The sequence below is a fragment of the Fibroporia radiculosa genome (assembly GCF_000313525.1).
Source record: "Fibroporia radiculosa TFFH 294 genomic supercontigs, scaffold800, whole genome shotgun sequence".
Classification (NCBI taxonomy): domain Eukaryota; kingdom Fungi; phylum Basidiomycota; class Agaricomycetes; order Polyporales; family Fibroporiaceae; genus Fibroporia; species Fibroporia radiculosa.
The window spans coordinates 27,924-45,965 of NW_012133242.1; the positions used below are offsets into that span (position 1 = coordinate 27,924).

The window sequence follows — 18,042 nt, forward strand, 5'->3', positions numbered from 1 at the left end:
CGTCGCAGGCGCGGCTCCGGTATGCACGAGAAAGTACGCTGTGCCCTTTCTGCCTTCGGCAACGATTATAGAGTTCTGCGCGTATTGGCCTGGTTTTAGGCAAGTAGAGTCTTGCTAGTTCGGTGAGTGATCAATAAGACAGTGGGAGCGTCAAGGGGTGGGGCAGCTTCGAGCGCTGACACTGGGTCTCATCGTCATGCGTTCATGGGTACGGAAGACCGCTGACTTTACGGATGTCCTGATGGTCTAAACGTGCCAAGTCTCATCAGCATCAGTAAAGATTTCTGGACCGCGAAGATGTATCAGACCTATTGGATACGGGCTCTCAGGGAGGCTTTGCTGTTCAGCAGGCCGCGTTTTTTCCAGATTGGGTCTGCGAACTGTTCAACTTCTCTGGAAATGACCTGCATAAGGGATTCTGTAACTTCAAGCACAGAAACAAGACCAGTGCAAGGCCAGCTCAATCACCAAGCCGTCAATTGTTTGTTTGATACGGTTCAAGTACATCTGACCAACTTGGGATCATAGCATGTGGGGCATTGCTTCTCGCCACAAAGAGTGATCTTCGCACTCAAGTTCGTTGCGGTCAAAGTCCTGCCTCAGACATAACACTGCCTTGTAAGTTAGCGAAGTGTGTTGGCAATAATATAACGTTCGTAATCCCATCGTGCGTCTTGCGGAGGACATTCTAACAGTGTATCATAGAGTACGGAACGAAAAAGAAGTCCGTATATTTCATGCGAAGTTCCATCGAACGTTCTATAAACAGCGGAGCGCCGCAGATGCGCCGAATAATGCAACGTGTAGTTAACAAGGTTTCACCACGGACGGAACTGGCGCTTTCATCTCTACTAGTCTGCTTAAAACGTACTTTCCCATACTGCCCTTGAGCGCACTGTGGCCCCTTCCCCTTGGAAACCGTGTTCATCCTGATCCACTCTCAAGCTCATCACCAACCTCGCAAGCTCGCAGTGCTTGTGCTCATCATTTCTTCCTTCTTTCTCTGCCTTTCAGGTCTGGTATCCACATAGCGCTCCACAATCTGCCCATCGCTCCATCGCTTCATTTCGAATAGTAATTTCCATTGGAGGTGGGCTAGCCAGGCTTCGATCTTATTTTAGTAGTCATCATACCACGCTATGCTGCTTCCGAGATGCGATGTCCTGGCTACACTTTTGAGTTCAACCCGAACGCATCATCCAAACAGCTCGAAGAAGTTATAGGCTGGCAAATGCACTAAAGCCCTCAGAAAACCCGCTGCTGGGTGTCCCACGTTCGCCCGCCATGAACACCCAGTGAGTCGTTTCGAAAGTATTTATATCTTTCTTCAGTGCACTCATGGCGTGATTTTAGCCTCGTGCAGTTCTGCATTCAATATGCGAGCATAGGTACAGCTCAGCTGCAGCCTTCATCTTCTCTTGAGCTGCTGATCAAGTGTATTTTAGCATTACTCTACTATGACTATGTCCTCACATTCCCTGCAGAGGTGAAGTACATTTGGCGTGCTAAGTTCCACTTTGCGACCATCCTCTATATTCTCTGCCGCTATGCTCTCCTCGCAAACGTGCTCTATCTGCTCGCCATCGCCCATATTCTTGAAAAGGTGCGCTTCATTGAGTATGACTTGAATCTCGCGGCGCTTACATTCGACGCTCCCCTCAGTGTGTTTTATCACGGCCACTTTGCTTCTGTCCGGTGTGCACTGAACTTACGGGCCTACAGTTGTAACTTGTGGTATACGATCATCGACTATGTTAGTGTCGCAGGCCGCGCAGCTGTCCTCAGTACGTACCACCTTGAACACTTCAGACTTCATTTACCTTATTGATACATCGTGTCTAGCAACCTTCACCATGCGCACATACGTCGTATGCGCAAGAAGGCTATCAGTGCTCGTGGTACTCGGAAGTCTTGTCGTAGGATGTGTATCACTCGATATCGCACGTACTTTCCTTACAAGCAAAATCCACGCAATAATGACCCATCATCTTAGTGGCATGTCACCGGCACACGATGCTCTGGACCCACGCCTCCCGAGATTCATATGTGCGTACTTCGACATTTCGTACTCCACCGTCTCCCTCAGTGGATTCTGTCACCAGAGCAAGCACCGCGCTTTCCATTGCTGTGTGCGTGTTCGAGTGGATTGGGACCACGATCACCGCTCTGCGATGTGTACAGGCGCTGAAGGTACAGGAGAGGTGGATGGATAGTATAATGTATCTGGTACTGAGTGAAGGTGTGTGATATCCTGGCCTGCTGGATTCTTTCACTGCTGCACTGGCGCTAAAATATTGCAGGACTATTGTACTTCGGCGGAGTGTCCCTCTTCACTGTCAGTGCGGTTGTGCTCAATTTTGTACGTTCCTTAAATACCTTTTTTCTACGAGACAATAATTTCAAAATTGCTCCCGCTTGGCTGGCTGTTCTTATTCGCAGGAAGCGCCAGTACGCGGATCTCACGCTCGGTGCATCTTATAGCGACTAACGATATCGTATTCGTGTCACCACAGGATGGATTCCTCGGTCGTCTACTGAATGCGCTCACTCTCCCGTACGTCTCCGTTTTATTCTGGGCCTCGCTCGATGCTCCTGACCTAAGGACCACCATTCATGTACCCGACAGAATATCCGGATTGCTTTCCGCACGTCTCTTCCTGCACTTCCACGCGTGGAACGACGACCACCGTGTCAGCGGGGACACCATAAGGGCTGTCACGACTCTGCAGTCGTTCCATGCGACCGGTTTTGGCGGGGATCCCCTGGATACTCTTGACGGTCTGGAGTGGACAGATCGCGATAATGATCATAGCTTGAAGCAGAAAGCTGAGGACGATGAGAGTGACATGCCTACGGAGCATGTCGTCGTTCCACGGCCGGCATCTGTCAATACTCACACTTTCAGTGATAGTCAATCATATGGGCAGGTGGAGACCAGTGAAGAAAAGAAAGCAGGCAAACGGAGGGAGGCCGTGTAAATAACAATTGTGTATATCTTACTGTAACTTGTATTCCCGTCGCCAACATTTGTTATACATATCCATTCAATCTCCCTTCTGATTTGGCGCAGAGTAACAATCGCGCGTTCCTTGCGGCCCAACATCTGCGAAGGGCAATGTGACGACACAAAAAGTGTCTGACAGCCCGAGATCCGCCGAACATTTGGACATGTCAACACGTTAATTATATTAAATAAGCACAACTCGGGTTCGTCTCGGCCTTAAGGAAGTCGCTCAAAATACGCGTGTCGTGCCGCCTTCCGCCTTCCTCTGCCGCCGACATAGCCATACACCCACACCTCTCCTGTCAGTCGCCCCAGTCAAGCCCTAGCGTATTCTGGTTCCCGCTTCTCACAGCCGCCTCGATAGTTTCGGCAAGCTCCCGCAACGCGCGGACGTCTTCGTCGGACTGCCCCAGCCCCGCAATCACATGCGGCATAGAGCCTGAAGCAGCGGAGACACCGAGCGCACGCTCAAGCGCCTCTTCGCGGTCTGCGCCACGAAGGTGGTCAACTGATCGAAGCAGCCCGTGCAGGCCGGGATGGGCGGCTAGTGTGCGTCTTATTGCGGGAGAGGTCGCTGCGAGAGTGTATTAGAGTTATCGATGTGGGAAGCCCGGAAGAGTAAAAAAAAAAGCAGGAAGGAGATAAGCATCAGCAGAGCGTTCGTGATATGATAGTGGTCATGAAAAATGACCGGAAACGACGCCTGCCGGGTGGTCGCTGTTCGTGGCTGCGATGGCGGCGCCTTTTTCGACAGCTGTTGGGCTGTTGTGTTGCTTTGAACTGTTGTAGGGAGGTCAAGATCTGGGTCTGCAAGGGAACGCTGACAGCTCAAACCAGCGAGTTTGTGGATGTGGTACCTGAGGGCAGTGCACGATCACGAGGGAAGCGTACTGTACAGGACCACACGGCGTGCGACCACCATAGGCATTCCCAGATAGAGATATGACACTTGGGCAAAGGTCAGGGGCATACCTATAGCCTCGTAATGGTGAAGTTGTAGCGGCTTCGGGTCATCGCGCTTCAAGGGATCTGGGTACGCTGATTCTTCGGGAACATACGGCCATCTCAGAGACGTGAGAGGGCGGAGGTCACGGGCTTCAGATGACAAGGAGCCCTCTCCAGCGCGATTTGTTTCTGCTGATTTGCCAAGGAAGCACCAGTCGCACAGCTGATCGCGTATTTGGAACTTACCAGGTTCTGACGCAGCGGCGAGAAGAGGGGCAGGAAGCTCAGGTATGGTGGGCTGGGCTGAAGTACACGACGTCGCTGCGGAACGAATGACAAGGAGAATGGTGTGAACTGCCAAGAGAAGCCTCACCCTTGTGCTCGTTATAACAGCCCAGAGAACAGCTGTTTAATAAAGATAGTTAGCGTTCCGCGTGCGCAGCACAGGGGCAGTAGATATACTATGGAGTCCTGCACTGCGCACAAGTGTATTTGGACTCGCGATCGCAGCACACTGCGCATGGCGGGCGTCGCTGGGCTGGCATCATAGTCACGAGGAAGGAGTGGCCGGGGTGCAGTTAGGGCGGATGATACTGAAAAGGGAATTGTGCGGGTAAGTCTGCAAGCATCACTTATCCAAGCCTAGAATGCATGATCGGGCGGATGCCGATGGCGCCTGCCGAGGAACAAGCAAGGCGGGCGCCACCCGATGGTCCTCTCATTAATATTCTACACCTGGGCACAGCCAGGGCCATCGCTCCTTCTCCCTCCCCTCCACCATGCACCATCTCCCTCTCCTTTTCTCTCTCCCCTTCGCTGCTCTCGCGGCTGCCGACCCCCTCCATATTCCACTTGTCCGCAGGTCGACGTCTAAGGATGCCTCGTTGGAGCGCTTCGCGATTGCTGCGGACAACATCCGCCTCAAGTATAACTTCCCACCGGTCTCCAGACATCATAAGAGGGCGTCCTCCGTGGGCATGTCGCTCGTAAACCAAGTTTGTAATCGTTACCTCTGTTTTTGAATCTGACTGACGAACTCGCTTGACCGCCGATTCCCGCGCTAAGGATTATGATTCGTCCTACCTTGGGATGGTATCGGTGGGCACTCCCCCTCAAAACTTCCCAGTCGTAATGGACACGGGTTCTTCAGACCTCTGGGTTGCCTCAACTTCATGTACTGGATGCCCGGGTGATACCCCAGAATTCAACCCAACAGCGTCTTCCTCGCTCAAAAACATGACGGATGTTATTGGAGACCAGGCTGTTGTGGAGATCTCGTATGGCAGTGGCTCTGTTAGAGGCGATCTGGTGTCGGATACCGTTAGTATGGCTGGCCTTAACGTCAACCCGCAGACGTTCCTTGTCGGTACCCAGGTTTCGTCAGGCCTCCTTTCAGGAAATGTCACGGGCATTATGGGTCTCGCCTTCGAAGCGCTTGCTTCGACGGATGCGCTGCCGTTCTGGCAGGCTCTGATCAAGAATAACGAGCTTTCCAGCCCCGAGATGTCGTTTTACCTGACGCGATTTGACGACGATGCGAACGCAACGGCAGAGGAGCCTGGAGGTGTTTTCACCTTGGGCGGTACGAATAGCTCGCTTTTCACTGGCGATATCGAGTTCCTCAACATCACGGACAGCTCTTCGCCGACGTTCTGGTTGCTCACCGTGTCAAGTATAACCGTGCAGGGGCAGTCAATTGACATAGCCACGGGAAGTGCAGCGTCTGCAGCGATCGACACTGGGACCACATTGATCGGCGCGCCACAAGACGCTGTCCAGAGCATATTTGCCGCTATCCCCAATTCACAGGCGCTGAGCGGGCAGTACGACGGCTTCTACTCCTTCCGTAAGTACTATATGGTGTGTGTCAATCAACTTGTGAAATTCACGGACTGCTTTAGCGTGCTCGACCACTGTCAACGTAACCCTTTCATTCGGTGGGAAGTCATGGCCAATCAACCCAAATGACATGAATCTCGGACAAGTCCAGGGTAACCAGTGTTTAGGTGGGATTTTTGTCTTGGACATTGGCTCGGCCGTCTCGAGTGGGGACGGAAACCCAAATTGGGTCGTTGGCGATACTTTCTTGGTACGTCGTAGACATAATGATACGCGGCGTATATGACGAATGCGCCTATCGTAGAAAAATGTCTACAGCGTCTTCCGTTCGAGCCCCGCGTCTGTAGGCTTTGCCCAGCTCTCTGGTTCCGCAAGCAGTAACTCAAGTGCGTCTTCTATTGTCATCTGGATTACTGAGATTTCCCATCTAACCACCAGCTCCATCAGGCGGCGCTGGCTCAGTTGGCACGGCCAGTATTACAGGAAATGGTGTTCCAACACCGACCGGCAGTGGCTCAAGTTAGTGGCTATTGCCTAGCGTACGCGTATGTGTCGCTAATAAGTTTCTTGCACTTCTTGCATTGCCAGGTTCTACGACTACATCAACGAGATCATCTGCCACGTCGTTCGCGAACGCAAGCGTGCTTTCGCTGAGCGTCTTCGTCTCATTGACGGCGTCCGCTCTCTCAGGTTGGTTGGTTCTCGCATGATAGAATTTTACTGTCACGAGTGGCAACGAGGCGTCACGATAGACGCAGGCCAGGTACAATATACGCGGACGCTGACCTGCATTCTCTACGCTGCATCTATTATGCGCACATGCGGTGGTTAAACTGGATAGTGCTTGCGTACTCTGTTTGTTTTCATAGTATTGCTTTACCTAATTGTCCGGAGGTCCTGATGCCCTGTTATGTTTCAAGTACGAGTATTTCATATTCCTGTTCTTTCGAGGTATTGGACAATATAATAGGGCAAAATTTGTTGAACCTTGGTAATTATCTCCACGCCGCGGCAGCAATGTCACCTGGATCGGCCGGGAGATAATGTACGACTTATACTCCTTGAAGCCCTTCGCCCGACTGAAAGACGCACACTTAGAACTAGAATTCATCATATAGCCTGCAAAGTCGTAGACATAGGAAGAGATCGCAGACCAGAAGGCAGAAGACATCAATAATCCCAAGGTGCACCGTGACATTAAATCGAGAGAGACAAAGTCCAGAGATACATTCCACCAGCCACGTACTCCGTAACGCCAATGTGAGTAACTTGTGTTGACAGCAGCTGCGTAAGACCTATGCATAACGCCATAGTCTCTCGCTTCTCGGGTTAGTTTAAGAGAATGTATCAATGGGGCGGGGCGGATATCGTAACGCGGTGAGCTGATTGATCAATCTACAGAGAGTGCAAGATTCAGCCAACTCCACACCAACTGCAACAAATCTAACTCGCCTCTCAAATGCTTCACAGGCATGCTTCGCGCCAGACGGTATTTTGTACACCTTGTGCCCAATGAGAATGAGCTCTGCATATATCGTCCAGAAGCGGGTTATGAGCACTAAGCGTTCGTCCGCCAGTTCGCGTCCGAGCAGAACATCCCCAGACGAAGTTGACATACTGCCGCGCGCGCTCACCCAGTAGTCGATCACCCGTGCGTGGTAGAGGTCTAGCACGGGTGAAAGCACTTCGATCCGAAGCTCGAGCTCACGGAGCTGTTCCATAGCGTCTTGGATGGCATGCTCGTTGACGGCAGAGCTAGCACTCCACCACGAAGATAGAGTTGGGAAAAACATAGAGAAACGCACTGTGCACCGACCTTGCTTATACGCTATATAAACCATGGCGTTCCGCATTGGCCTTGGCCCGGCGTGAGATGGGTGGGAAACGAGCGCATTATCTCTGGAAAAGCAATGGCGGTCGTTGACATGAGATCAGCTGCGGCAGAACAGCCTTGGAATTGAGAGGTCAAAGCACTCGACCAGATACTAGAAGCCCGCTGAGTGTCTATATCCGATTGTCATAAATGATCACTCACCACTTGATTGCTGTCTGCTCGGTATGAACAGCCTGTGCCCTCGTGACTTCGTAGATTCCATGTGGTGTGGTAATCGGCGAGGTGTGGCGTACAACTTGCGTAAAACCAAGTCGCGCCTCGAGAAATGTGGAGCATAGTAAGTATTGCGATCTGGAATTACACAGCTAAATCGATACAGCAGGATGGTCATAAGATAAATAGCCAACAGACATGATGGAAAACATTAGTAAGTCGTGCAAGAAGAAGAACCGGCGCATATTACGACATTTCCTCGTCAGAGTCCGATATATACTCTTTACTTTTACTGTACATTGCGTAGTCAGTCGTTTGTGACCCTAGTTATAAAAATTGCGTGACGTACATTTGTTTCTTCCGAGGGCCTCCCGCGGCCTCTTCGTCCTCATCGTCATCTCTCACGACACGTTTCTTGGATTGCCGCTGTAAAGATATTAACGGATATTAAATTAGTAAAAGGAAACCGACCTTACCTTCTTTGCCGGTTTATCTGGTTCCTCATCACCACTAAACAACGCCTCTTCACCGTCTGCAACGCCACTAGTTCTCTTGAGCTTGCCACGACGCTTCTTCTTGGGTTCTCCTAATGCTTCATCTCCACTGCCTACCTCTGCCTTCACTTTCCTATTAGCCTTTTTGATCGCTTTGCGCTCTCTCTCCTCGTCACTCTCCATCTTGATATCACGTGTCCATTCCAAGGCTTGCTCTCTCGCCTTCCTCCGCTCTTCTGCAAGCACTTGTGCTTGCTTTTTGAGCTCCTCCACGCGCTGACGCTGTGAAAAGTACGAAAATAGCGATTTGTTAAGCAGTACGGATGGGGTCGAATAGAGATATCACGTACCTCAAGCGCTTCCTGCTGTTCCCGCTCGTGCTGTCGCTTTTGTCGCGCCGCTTCTATCTTGGCCTGCGTCTCCTCTTCCCATGTTCTCTGCGCAGCAAGATGTTCATCGCATTTCCGCAACACGCTGTCACCGTACTTCCGACGCTGGTCAGCCATGTCACGACTATACGGGACTAATGGCGATTTATCCGCTGCCAAAGACGCGAATAGTCTAACAATCCGTAAGAACGAGTACTTGAGCGACGAAAACATCACTAACTTCTGCGCATTGCTAGCCTGTTCAATAGCCCGTTGAAGATCCTTAAGGGAACGCTTGGCGGGAGGAACAGATGATAACATCTCTGCAGCTTTCTGCTGGATCATCGCAATGTTATAAAGCGTTGCTTTGTCAAATGGGTGCAAATGGTATGCCTAAATTTGAGCGTTTGAGCCTCAACAAAATCATCGAACTTGGCAGTACTGTACCTTCTGAGCATATTGTAATGCGGTACACATAGCGCTGAAAGATTGGTCTTTGTTGGCCTTCGAGTACCAGGACCTGCACAGGTATAGGAGGGTAGGAACATTGTGGCCACCATAATACCGCTTCGATGCCGTCTCGAACTGCACGAAGACGTGAGTGTGTATTGGAAAAAATCAAACAAGCCTCCTTACACTCTCAATAGCTCGATCAAACTCGTCGCATGCGTAATAGCAATGGCCCATATTCACGTAGACGCTACCATCGTTGAGTGATTCTCTGACTTTCGCAAATATGTCAAGCGCCTCGCGCGCGTTCTTGATACGCCTGTGATTCTCGTCTTGTGTAGTCGGAGCGAGACTCCCACCCAAGTTTCCTAAGGCATCCTCAGCCGTCACAATCGCTAAGCCCTGCGCCGCGATGGCACACATGGGATCGAGGTGGAGAGCTTTCTCGTAGAACTCAGCAGATCGTTGGAATCCACGTCTGCGCTCTTCAATACCTTTGGGAGATGCGTCGCGACTTTCTCGCGCCTGATGGTACTGAATCCAGCCTGCCGCGCATAATGAATAAATATCATGCTTGTCGTGATCTCGGAGAGTGGTGAAGACAAGTTCCTTCGCTGGTTTGAAGTTATGCGATTGGACGAGGAAATACGTATAGAAGGCGCGCAAGTTGAGATTATTGTTCTGTGATGCCAGTGCCTGCTTGACAAGCTCGTGCGCTTCGTTGTTCCGACTGACGTTAGACAACATTTGTGCTTGCCGTAATTTCGCTAAGCCAGATCACATGAGCCATATATTCATCGTTTCAGTGAAGTGCGCACCATCGACATATTCTGGATGCCGATCCAAAAGTTTCTCATAAGCCTCCTTTGCCATAGTCTCTTCTCCCTGCTCCTCGTAGGTCCTGGCAAGATTATACAACATAGTCGTCGACAAACCTTCGACGATATGCGAGTCGAGAGTCGTTACTTGTGTGATAGCGGTCTCGTACATTGTCCGCGCGGCTTCCAAATTCCCCTCCAAGTATTGCAGAACAGCGAGGTTGTTCAGGAGTCGAGGATCAGTTTTTCCGCTGGCCTCGCAAACCCTCGATGCCTCCTTCAGAGCGCGTTCCATCCGTTCCAAATTTTCACCCTGCCATAGCCGGGCCATCTCAATGTACACGTCCATGTCTTCGGCAATTTTGCGCGCGGACCTACCAGAGATCTTCGGCGAGCTGTCTACACGTGCATGGTGATCCTCAGATAGCGCGAGAGCCTTGAACACCTGGTCAAAGAGATCGCGTGCACGCAGCCTCTCCGCAGCTTGATCCGGACTGGACATTCCTACTCGTGGATGAGCACGAAGGGAAGCGAGCATCACCATGGCCTCGACAGGTCGCTGCTGACCGTGGTTTTGCTGCAGCAAGCTATCCAGGGTATGTATCGCAGCTGGGATTTCATCTGCATAGGGTTAACACGAGAAATACATCGAACAGAATAATCTAGTTACCATGCTTCATCTGAATCTGTGCCAAGCCAATGTTTGCCAGTACACTCGTTGGCTGACCTTCCCTAGCTCTCGTGAAATACTTTGACGCTTCCACGGTTGAGCCAACCGTATGGGAAACACGTCCCGCTCGAATGTAGCCATCAGTTAATATGGTTTTGACGTCAGTGAACTGAATAGCGCGTTCCGCAAGCTTTAATGCCTATGCTTATCAATCAGCACTGCCAATTTGAACTTATTGATCTTAAACAGCTACCATTTTATGCTGGCCCTTTTGTAGGAACAGCTCACAGAGAGCATTAGCAGCCGCCGAATTTCGCTGGTTTGCTCTGAAGGCACGTTCAATATAGCGCGTGCCAACAATCAGCTCGTTCTTGCGCTCTTCCTGGGTCTGGCTCTCATTTCTACTAGAATTGATAGCCTCCAGACCAAGAAGTAATTGTGGAGACCATTCATTTGGATTCTGGAAATTTGACTTGTTCAGCCAGATTTACGAAATCGCTATGAGGCTGATGCGTACCACCTCGGCGCTGCGCTGCCAGGCCGCCTTGGCCTTAGCCTTATAATCCATAGCCCACAAGCATAGGCCAATACCGATGCGGGGATCGGGGAGACAGTTAGGGTTCAACTTTAAGACTGTTTGGAAAAGTTTCAATGCTTGGGCGAATTGACGTCGTGCATATAGAATCTTCGCTTTGCCTAAAAGCGCGACCGCATTAGTGGGCTTTTGCGAGAGCACGCCATCGAACGAGCGTAGAGCATCATCCATAGCCCTTGTCCCCATCTGCAGTACACCGCGGGTTAAGACCGCTAACAAAGTGCCAACTTCGCCAGAGTCCGCCGCAAGCTTCTCTCCAGAGTTGAAATACTGCGCCGCATCCTTGAAATGTTCATCTCTGGATCTCTCAGTGGTCATAACATCCTCCCCTACAAAAGTATACTTGCGTCTAAACTTAAATCCTAAGTTATAGAGGGCAACAGCTCACGGGCGTCTTGCAAGATCAACTTCGGTGCTTTACTGGCGCGAGCAATTTGTACATTTGCCAGTAGAGCATATATTGGAGGAAGTTGTGCACCAACACCATTGGCCTGAAGGGCTTGGACACGATGAGCCTAATTGCACAGCAGCCAGGCAAGGAACGTACATTCAATGGCCGTCTGTGCAATCTTTTCTGCTGCATCTAGCCAACCCCTCCGCCAGTATTCGGATGCAAGACGCGACCATATCCACACTTTACATTCTCCCTCCCTGAGCAAGTCCAGAAGGTCTTCCGGATTCGGGTCAAGTCCGTCCAGTTCGATGTTGATAACTTCATGGCTACCGAGCTCGATATCAATAGAGCGGCCTCCCGCCGGCGGGGGCGATGGTGAATGCGTTCCGTTCATTGTTGTAGCAAGTGTTGGAGCCTGCACTAATACAAGACAGGACTTCAGTCCAAGCGCGAATGCTACAAGCCAAGTGCCACCGGTAGCGGACACCTACCATCCGTAAAGACGCTGTGGCGCGTGACCAATTAATAAGCTACTTGACAGACAAGTCTATGCACGGCAATGTTGCAATTTTGCCACTCGACTCCAAGCATCAAAGGGTATTTCCACCTGAAATTCAGCTTGGGTATTTTCTGAGTTTTTTGAGAGCATTATTGATTTCAATTCTTTGTGATTATCCACAATTATTTCGTAGTATTTCCACTGAAAATATGTTCCATATGCTGCAGTGCAGTTCTACTTATGTAACTTCGAATGGATGTTGCACCGCGCGGTCTTACCCGTTGTAGATATCGGGGCGCATTGCTTGGTTGTGTTGTGGATGTGGCTGCCGCCTTGTTGTCATCGACGTCCTCGGCCAGTCTATCCAAAATCGACTACGCTTATTGTCCTCCTTTGCTTAACCCTACTTCATAATCAGTCATAAATACCTTGATACAGGCATAGGCAAACGACGGGAGTGGTTTGCCGCCAGTCTTTTCGACGACTTCGGCCGGCGCGCCACGCTGAAGCCACAGCCAATATATCTTGGCCCAAACTCGAATATCTAGCCCTCCCTCCTTGCTGAATTAATGAAATATGACTGTCACTCACCGCAAGAGGCAGTATCAGCCTGAAGAAATCCAAAGTATGCCTTGTTCAATCTTCTGCAGCTGGGTTCCCGTTTCTCACGCATCAATCTTACGTAAAAATATAGCGGTCAACGAACCTGGTCTTCAGATTCAGTGTGATGGCTGTCTTTGTGACCTCACACATTCGATTCGTATCAAGTGCGCAGATTCAGCCTGCGAGCCTGGAGACGGAGTCGACATATGTCCAACATGTTTTTGCAACGGCAAGGAGTTCGCCAAACACAAACGATGGCATGCGTACCGGGTTGTAGTAAGTATCAATGACTGCAATTGGTTTTGTGGATTCACATAATCTATGATCGCAGGAGCTACATTCATATCCTATCTTTACTGAGGACTGGGGAGCAGACGAGTGAGTCGCTTTGCTGACAGTGCATATGAGCGGATATACTTAAGCTATGTAATAAGGGAGCTGCTACTTTTAGAGGGTATTTCCTTGCAAGGTCTCGGTAATTGGCAAGCAATTGCGGAGCACGTTGGTACCCGTACGAAGGAGGAGGTCGAAGAGCATTACAAAATTGTATATATAGATTCATCCGACTGGCCACTTCCCGTAAGTATCTATTTTGTGCAGGGAATCTCTCTCGCGACTGACCTCTCGCAGCGTATGGATCAACATTTTAATATAGACCCTGCCGAATTCCAAGAGCACAAACGTCGACGTATTTCAACTATGAACACGAATCCGCCTCCTGCGCCCAAGACAGCGCCCACTTCTGCGCCTAACGTTCATGAAGTTGCCACGTTCCTTCCTGGACGGCTTGAATTCGAGCATGAGCTTGACAATGAAGCCGAAGATCTTGTCAAAGATCTTGAGTTTGGCATCTGCCTAGAGTGGGAAGGCGATCAAATCCTAGAGGACGAGAATGACCCGGATGTCCGTGCAAGAGCTCGCTGGGAGGAGGAGCAGAAGTCCAAAACTTCCATCTCCGGAAAACATCTTCCTAATGGATTGTTAAATGGATTAATCAACGGACATCATTCGAATGGCGACACACCAACACGAGATCTACGGAGCAAATCCGAGGACGCCAGGCCTCAGAATGGTGGAGCAGATGAGGAGACCGATGTTGAAGAACTGACGCAACCTCCACCAATCGAGACGTCCGAATCGCTTGCGTTCAAGCTATCGTTCATTGAGATGTACAATCAGCGAGTCGAAAAGCGCCACGAGAACAAGGGAATTATGTTCAATAGAGGACTCTTAAACTACAGGCAAATGCAGGCAGCTGAAAAGAAACGACCCAAGGAGGAGAAGGACATTATACATCGTCTACGTCCTTTTGCTCGCCTGCAAACCGCAGAGGATTTTGAGGTTTTTTGTGCTGACATTCTTTGTATGTCGAATGAGCTTCATTATCCTTTGCGGAAGTTGACACTGCCGGACTAGACGAATCCCTGCTTAGAAAACGGATACAGGAACTTCAACACTATCGCAGGATGGGTCTGACAACCGCTGCGGACATAGACAAATACGAGGCGGATGTGGCGAAACGAGTACGTTTATGGCTTTGCCTGTCATCCGCGTTGTGTGTACTGATTGCTCGTACAGTCTCAAGTCAAGGCCAACCTCACTCGTGATTATTACTCTTCAGAAAGGTTCCAGCTGCGGGCAGGCTCTGGACGTCAATCCTCTGCCGATCCACGTACAGAACGCGGAAAGAGTCATGAGCGAGAGATGACGCCGAAGGCCGGTTCAACAACTCCGAACATATCGGGTACTGGCCCTCCCGGGAGGAAGATGCGTACGTCAAACTCGTCACTTTTATTTGTTCAGCGCCTGACTTCATACAGCTGCACCACTCAACCTTGCGAATAGTCCCTCACTGCATCTCCTCACGCCAGAGGAACAGACACTTTGCTCACAACTGCGCATCCTCCCCAAGCCATATCTAGTCATCAAGGAGACCCTTGTCCGAGAGTATGCGCGACGTGGGGGCAAATTACGCCGGCGTGAAGCTCGAGATCTGGTCAAGATAGATGTCAACAAGACCAGCAGAGTTTGGGACTTCCTAGTCCAGGCTGGCTTCCTCAAAGTTGGTGCCGCCGAGCCTCCACCTACACTCCCGGACAGGTGAGTGTGCTCATGTCATTGTTGTCACATTCAGACCAATTGCGACTCTCCGTAGGCCATCAGCAACGCCTACTCTAAGTGCCTCTCCGAGCAAGGATTCTCAGCTTCGAGTTTCGCCCCGACCACCACCTTTCACTACAGCCCCGCTTGCCATGCCTCATGCGCCTTTCCCATCTGCTAGTAGCTCTTCAGTGCCGCATGTATCTGGTTAATGCTCACACGACGTCAACTCCGTTGGCCTTTGGTATGAACAGTTAATTTTTATCGTCTACACCACTGTATCATTAGTCTGAATACCCCTTCCTCGCATTCTGTATACTAGACGGCATGACAGTGATCTATCAAGTGGTTCCTTTGGGTATATCGGACCACTTAGGTGGTTATATATTCGATGGGGGCTGCACGAGTATCTCCTCCACGATCCGAACGTCAATGGGGATTTGGGCGCGACGCAGATAGTCGTCATTCCTGATAACATTTTCGAGTCGAGTCGAAAGAAGCATTTAACGAGTCTACGCACCAGAACTAGAAACACAGCAAGATTGCACGTCAATTGAGTGAGAAGGAGGTGTCTGCAACAAACCTTGGAATAATGCCGACTTCCGGAATCGCATCTGATTTGACTCCGACTGTCAGAAGGATAGTACAGAGTGCCGGTCAATGAAAACTCACAAAATCGTAACTATTGACTGGCCATCTTTCCATCCCAACTTTTGAACCAATTTCACACATGCGACTACGTTGCACGCACTACTCGAGCCTAAGAATAAGCCGTCGTGCTTGACCAAATACCGAGACATGCTGACAGCTTCCGCATCAGTAATCCTGCAGTGTGTGGCGGCGACATAGTATCATGCACCAGTCCGATGTGAGCGAGTGCAACTGACGAACGCTCGAGGGCCCCTCACCGGAAAGCATCATCAATGATGGGAAGCGCAAGCTCCATATTCTTTGTTAGTCTGTTGATTCCTCTGTGCAGTGAAAGTGTAATCAATGTGTATCAAGGGGATACTCAAAGCCTTACATTCCCTCAACCACAGTGTCTACCTGGTGGCGCCTCTTGGTGCCTTCCGTCTCTTTTCGATCAAACATTACATCGTGCTTCACCTGCTCACGGAAATCAGCTCAATGTAGGTGACATGAGTATTCGCTATCACCTTATTATACAGTCCACTACCGTCGGGATCGGATAGGGCGACAATGATGTCCTCGTTCATTGATTTCAGGAATTGGCCCGTCCCAGCGATGGTTCCTCCCGTACCTGTGTACAGATCTTCTCAGCAATTCCTCATACTACGTGTCTGCTTGAGTTACCTGCGCCAGATACGAAGGCATCAATTTTCCCATTCGTCTGTCTCCAGATCTCTGGGCCCGTGCCGTCAAAATGCGCTTCGTAATTACTCCTGTTCTACCCAAGTTCAATACGTGGACAAGCCTTTGGCGTAACACAGAATAAGTACCTCAAACTGGTCTGCGAAAAAACCGCGCGGTCCAGTCCTAAAGTTTTCTTCGTCATTAGATGTCATGACATAATGCTCTGCTCCTAACGCATCCGTTGCTGCTGTGGACACTAGAACCGAAGAACTCGGAGTGGGTAGCAAGTGGGCGCGGGGCAGGTGGTCTGTCGGCCCGTTTTCCAACCCGAAATATTTGGCCCGCTCTCGTGCCAAATTCTATCATAGCAGATTTGTTCAAATGTACTTAGTACTACTTACAGCAAAAATATGCGCGATACGCACAACAAACTCATGTAAATGAAATCAGAATGATTGAGCTCATCCCATCTTCCAATCAAGACACATAATGGAACGGGACGCGCACCTGTTTCTTGTCAACAATGCTGGCAGGTCTGACTCGTTCCACATCGGCGCCGAGAGCGCGCAATGCCTTCACCTTCTCTTCTGCAACGTCGTCTGGCATGATAATAGCTGTTGACAAATATCAAAATGTCTGTATGTCAGTTTAAACAAGGAAGATACATACTCGCTTCATATCCCCTGCGTGTCTGCTGATCAAACGTGCTAGTTTCGACGAAATCATTGACACCTACCTAGCCCTGGCTACAGTAGCTATAGATATCCCGGTAGAGCCCACTGTTCCCTCAAAAATTCTAGAACCGGTATGTGGGCGCAGCAGACCTTGACGTTCGGCGTCATCAATCACTATAGATGGCCAGTATATAATTCAGCTGTATTTATACGGTTGGCTAGGCGCATATACTCACTCTGCACAGCGACTCGGTCCTTCACACTCCCTCCAGGATTTAGGAACTACCTAGCTGCTGAATACCCGAAAAGCAAATACGGCAGGTAGGTACAAGACTCACTTCAGCTTTCCCTAAGATCTCTACACCTAAAGCGTCACTCAAAGAGTTGATTCTCACCAATGGAGTATTTCCTATAATGTTTGGGTGCTTCTATGCAGCATCGAGCAGATTATTCCAAACAAACAAATTACACACCAATGAGACCAGTAACTCCTTTAATAATCTCGTCGCCCCGAAGCTCAATTGGACGCAGATTGAATTGCCTAGTGGCACGTAGCCTCTTGCGCTCTTGATAGTATGCCACCAGTGAAGTTGATGTCAACGACAGTGAGACTCCAATGATCACACCATAGAGAATGTGCCGAGCAACTGAACGCTCTGGGAAATGTATCCATGACAGTATATGCAGGCCAGGCATCGATAGAAAGTCCACCGAGTCCATTACCGGTGAACAGAGGACAACCCCGCTGCAGACAGGTAAAGGTTATGTTAGAAGGGGCCCGGCCACAATGATGAAGGTCAGACTCAGAGTAACTGTCAGACCAAGGGTGCTCTCCAGATCACTGTAGCTTCTAATGAGCTCATCCTTTGGCCGCATCTTATATACAAACAAGGCAACCGCACTACACTCAAAAGAATGCTGGAGCTAACATACATTTGGATAAGGAGGGATTATCGGGTATAATCGCAGCGAAGAACAGACAAAAGAATTTACTTTCACTTGCCATGGGGTTAGGGTTATGACAGCAAAGGGACAAAAAATAAGGCCCACCCAGCCCGAGGGCCGAAGTGGGACAGGAAAATATTGAGACGGTGCATGAGCCGGAGCCCATACAAACCACAGGTTCCCCCTGAGGACATGGTCGCCGTACTATGAGAGGCCCCTATAGCCCACAAACCCGGGTACATGAAGGGGCTTGTGCCATCAAGGTAAGTATGAAGAAATGCAA

The 18,042-nt window shown here is 50.1% G+C and overlaps 6 protein-coding genes across 6 annotated transcripts; 3 read left to right on the plus strand and 3 right to left on the minus strand.

Annotated features, from left to right (window-relative positions):
• Positions 1-1,284: 1,284 nt before the first annotated feature.
• FIBRA_01668 (uncharacterized protein) lies at positions 1,285-2,978 on the plus strand (the record flags this gene model as incomplete). The annotated part of the gene is made up of 10 exons (XM_012323541.1): positions 1,285-1,295; positions 1,354-1,695; positions 1,759-1,784; positions 1,843-1,868; positions 1,921-1,944; positions 1,994-2,046; positions 2,103-2,239; positions 2,301-2,359; positions 2,440-2,448; positions 2,514-2,978. 10 exons carry the CDS (start codon positions 1,285-1,287, stop codon positions 2,976-2,978), a joined length of 1,152 nt encoding a protein of 383 aa, XP_012178931.1.
• A 1,750-nt stretch (positions 2,979-4,728) lies between these two features.
• FIBRA_01669 (uncharacterized protein) lies at positions 4,729-6,498 on the plus strand (the record flags this gene model as incomplete). Its single annotated transcript, XM_012323542.1, has 6 exons — positions 4,729-4,944; positions 5,015-5,795; positions 5,851-6,038; positions 6,093-6,174; positions 6,236-6,307; positions 6,377-6,498. 6 exons carry the CDS (start codon positions 4,729-4,731, stop codon positions 6,496-6,498), a joined length of 1,461 nt encoding a protein of 486 aa, XP_012178932.1.
• Positions 6,499-7,122: 624 nt separating this feature from the next.
• FIBRA_01670 (uncharacterized protein) lies at positions 7,123-7,581 on the minus strand (the record flags this gene model as incomplete). The annotated part of the gene is made up of 1 exon (XM_012323543.1): positions 7,123-7,581. One exon carries the CDS (start codon positions 7,579-7,581, stop codon positions 7,123-7,125), a length of 459 nt encoding a protein of 152 aa, XP_012178933.1.
• A 500-nt stretch (positions 7,582-8,081) lies between these two features.
• Positions 8,082-12,018, minus strand: FIBRA_01671 (uncharacterized protein; the record flags this gene model as incomplete). Its single annotated transcript, XM_012323544.1, has 13 exons — positions 8,082-8,127; positions 8,185-8,261; positions 8,312-8,611; positions 8,680-8,890; positions 8,939-9,090; positions 9,145-9,282; positions 9,334-9,914; positions 9,966-10,586; positions 10,636-10,834; positions 10,889-11,095; positions 11,153-11,559; positions 11,619-11,729; positions 11,778-12,018. The coding sequence occupies 13 exons, from the start codon at positions 12,016-12,018 to the stop codon at positions 8,082-8,084; spliced, it is 3,291 nt and encodes a 1,096-aa protein (XP_012178934.1).
• Positions 12,019-12,699: 681 nt separating this feature from the next.
• On the plus strand, positions 12,700-15,038 carry FIBRA_01672 (uncharacterized protein; the record flags this gene model as incomplete). The annotated part of the gene is made up of 9 exons (XM_012323545.1): positions 12,700-12,748; positions 12,818-13,002; positions 13,058-13,104; positions 13,161-13,305; positions 13,357-14,089; positions 14,143-14,249; positions 14,305-14,497; positions 14,547-14,826; positions 14,882-15,038. The coding sequence occupies 9 exons, from the start codon at positions 12,700-12,702 to the stop codon at positions 15,036-15,038; spliced, it is 1,896 nt and encodes a 631-aa protein (XP_012178935.1).
• Positions 15,039-15,730: 692 nt separating this feature from the next.
• Positions 15,731-17,534, minus strand: FIBRA_01673 (uncharacterized protein; the record flags this gene model as incomplete). The annotated part of the gene is made up of 11 exons (XM_012323546.1): positions 15,731-15,797; positions 15,851-15,933; positions 15,984-16,087; positions 16,141-16,234; positions 16,287-16,499; positions 16,648-16,754; positions 16,810-16,823; positions 16,877-16,988; positions 17,051-17,096; positions 17,153-17,223; positions 17,288-17,534. The coding sequence occupies 11 exons, from the start codon at positions 17,532-17,534 to the stop codon at positions 15,731-15,733; spliced, it is 1,158 nt and encodes a 385-aa protein (XP_012178936.1).
• Positions 17,535-18,042: the final 508 nt, after the last annotated feature.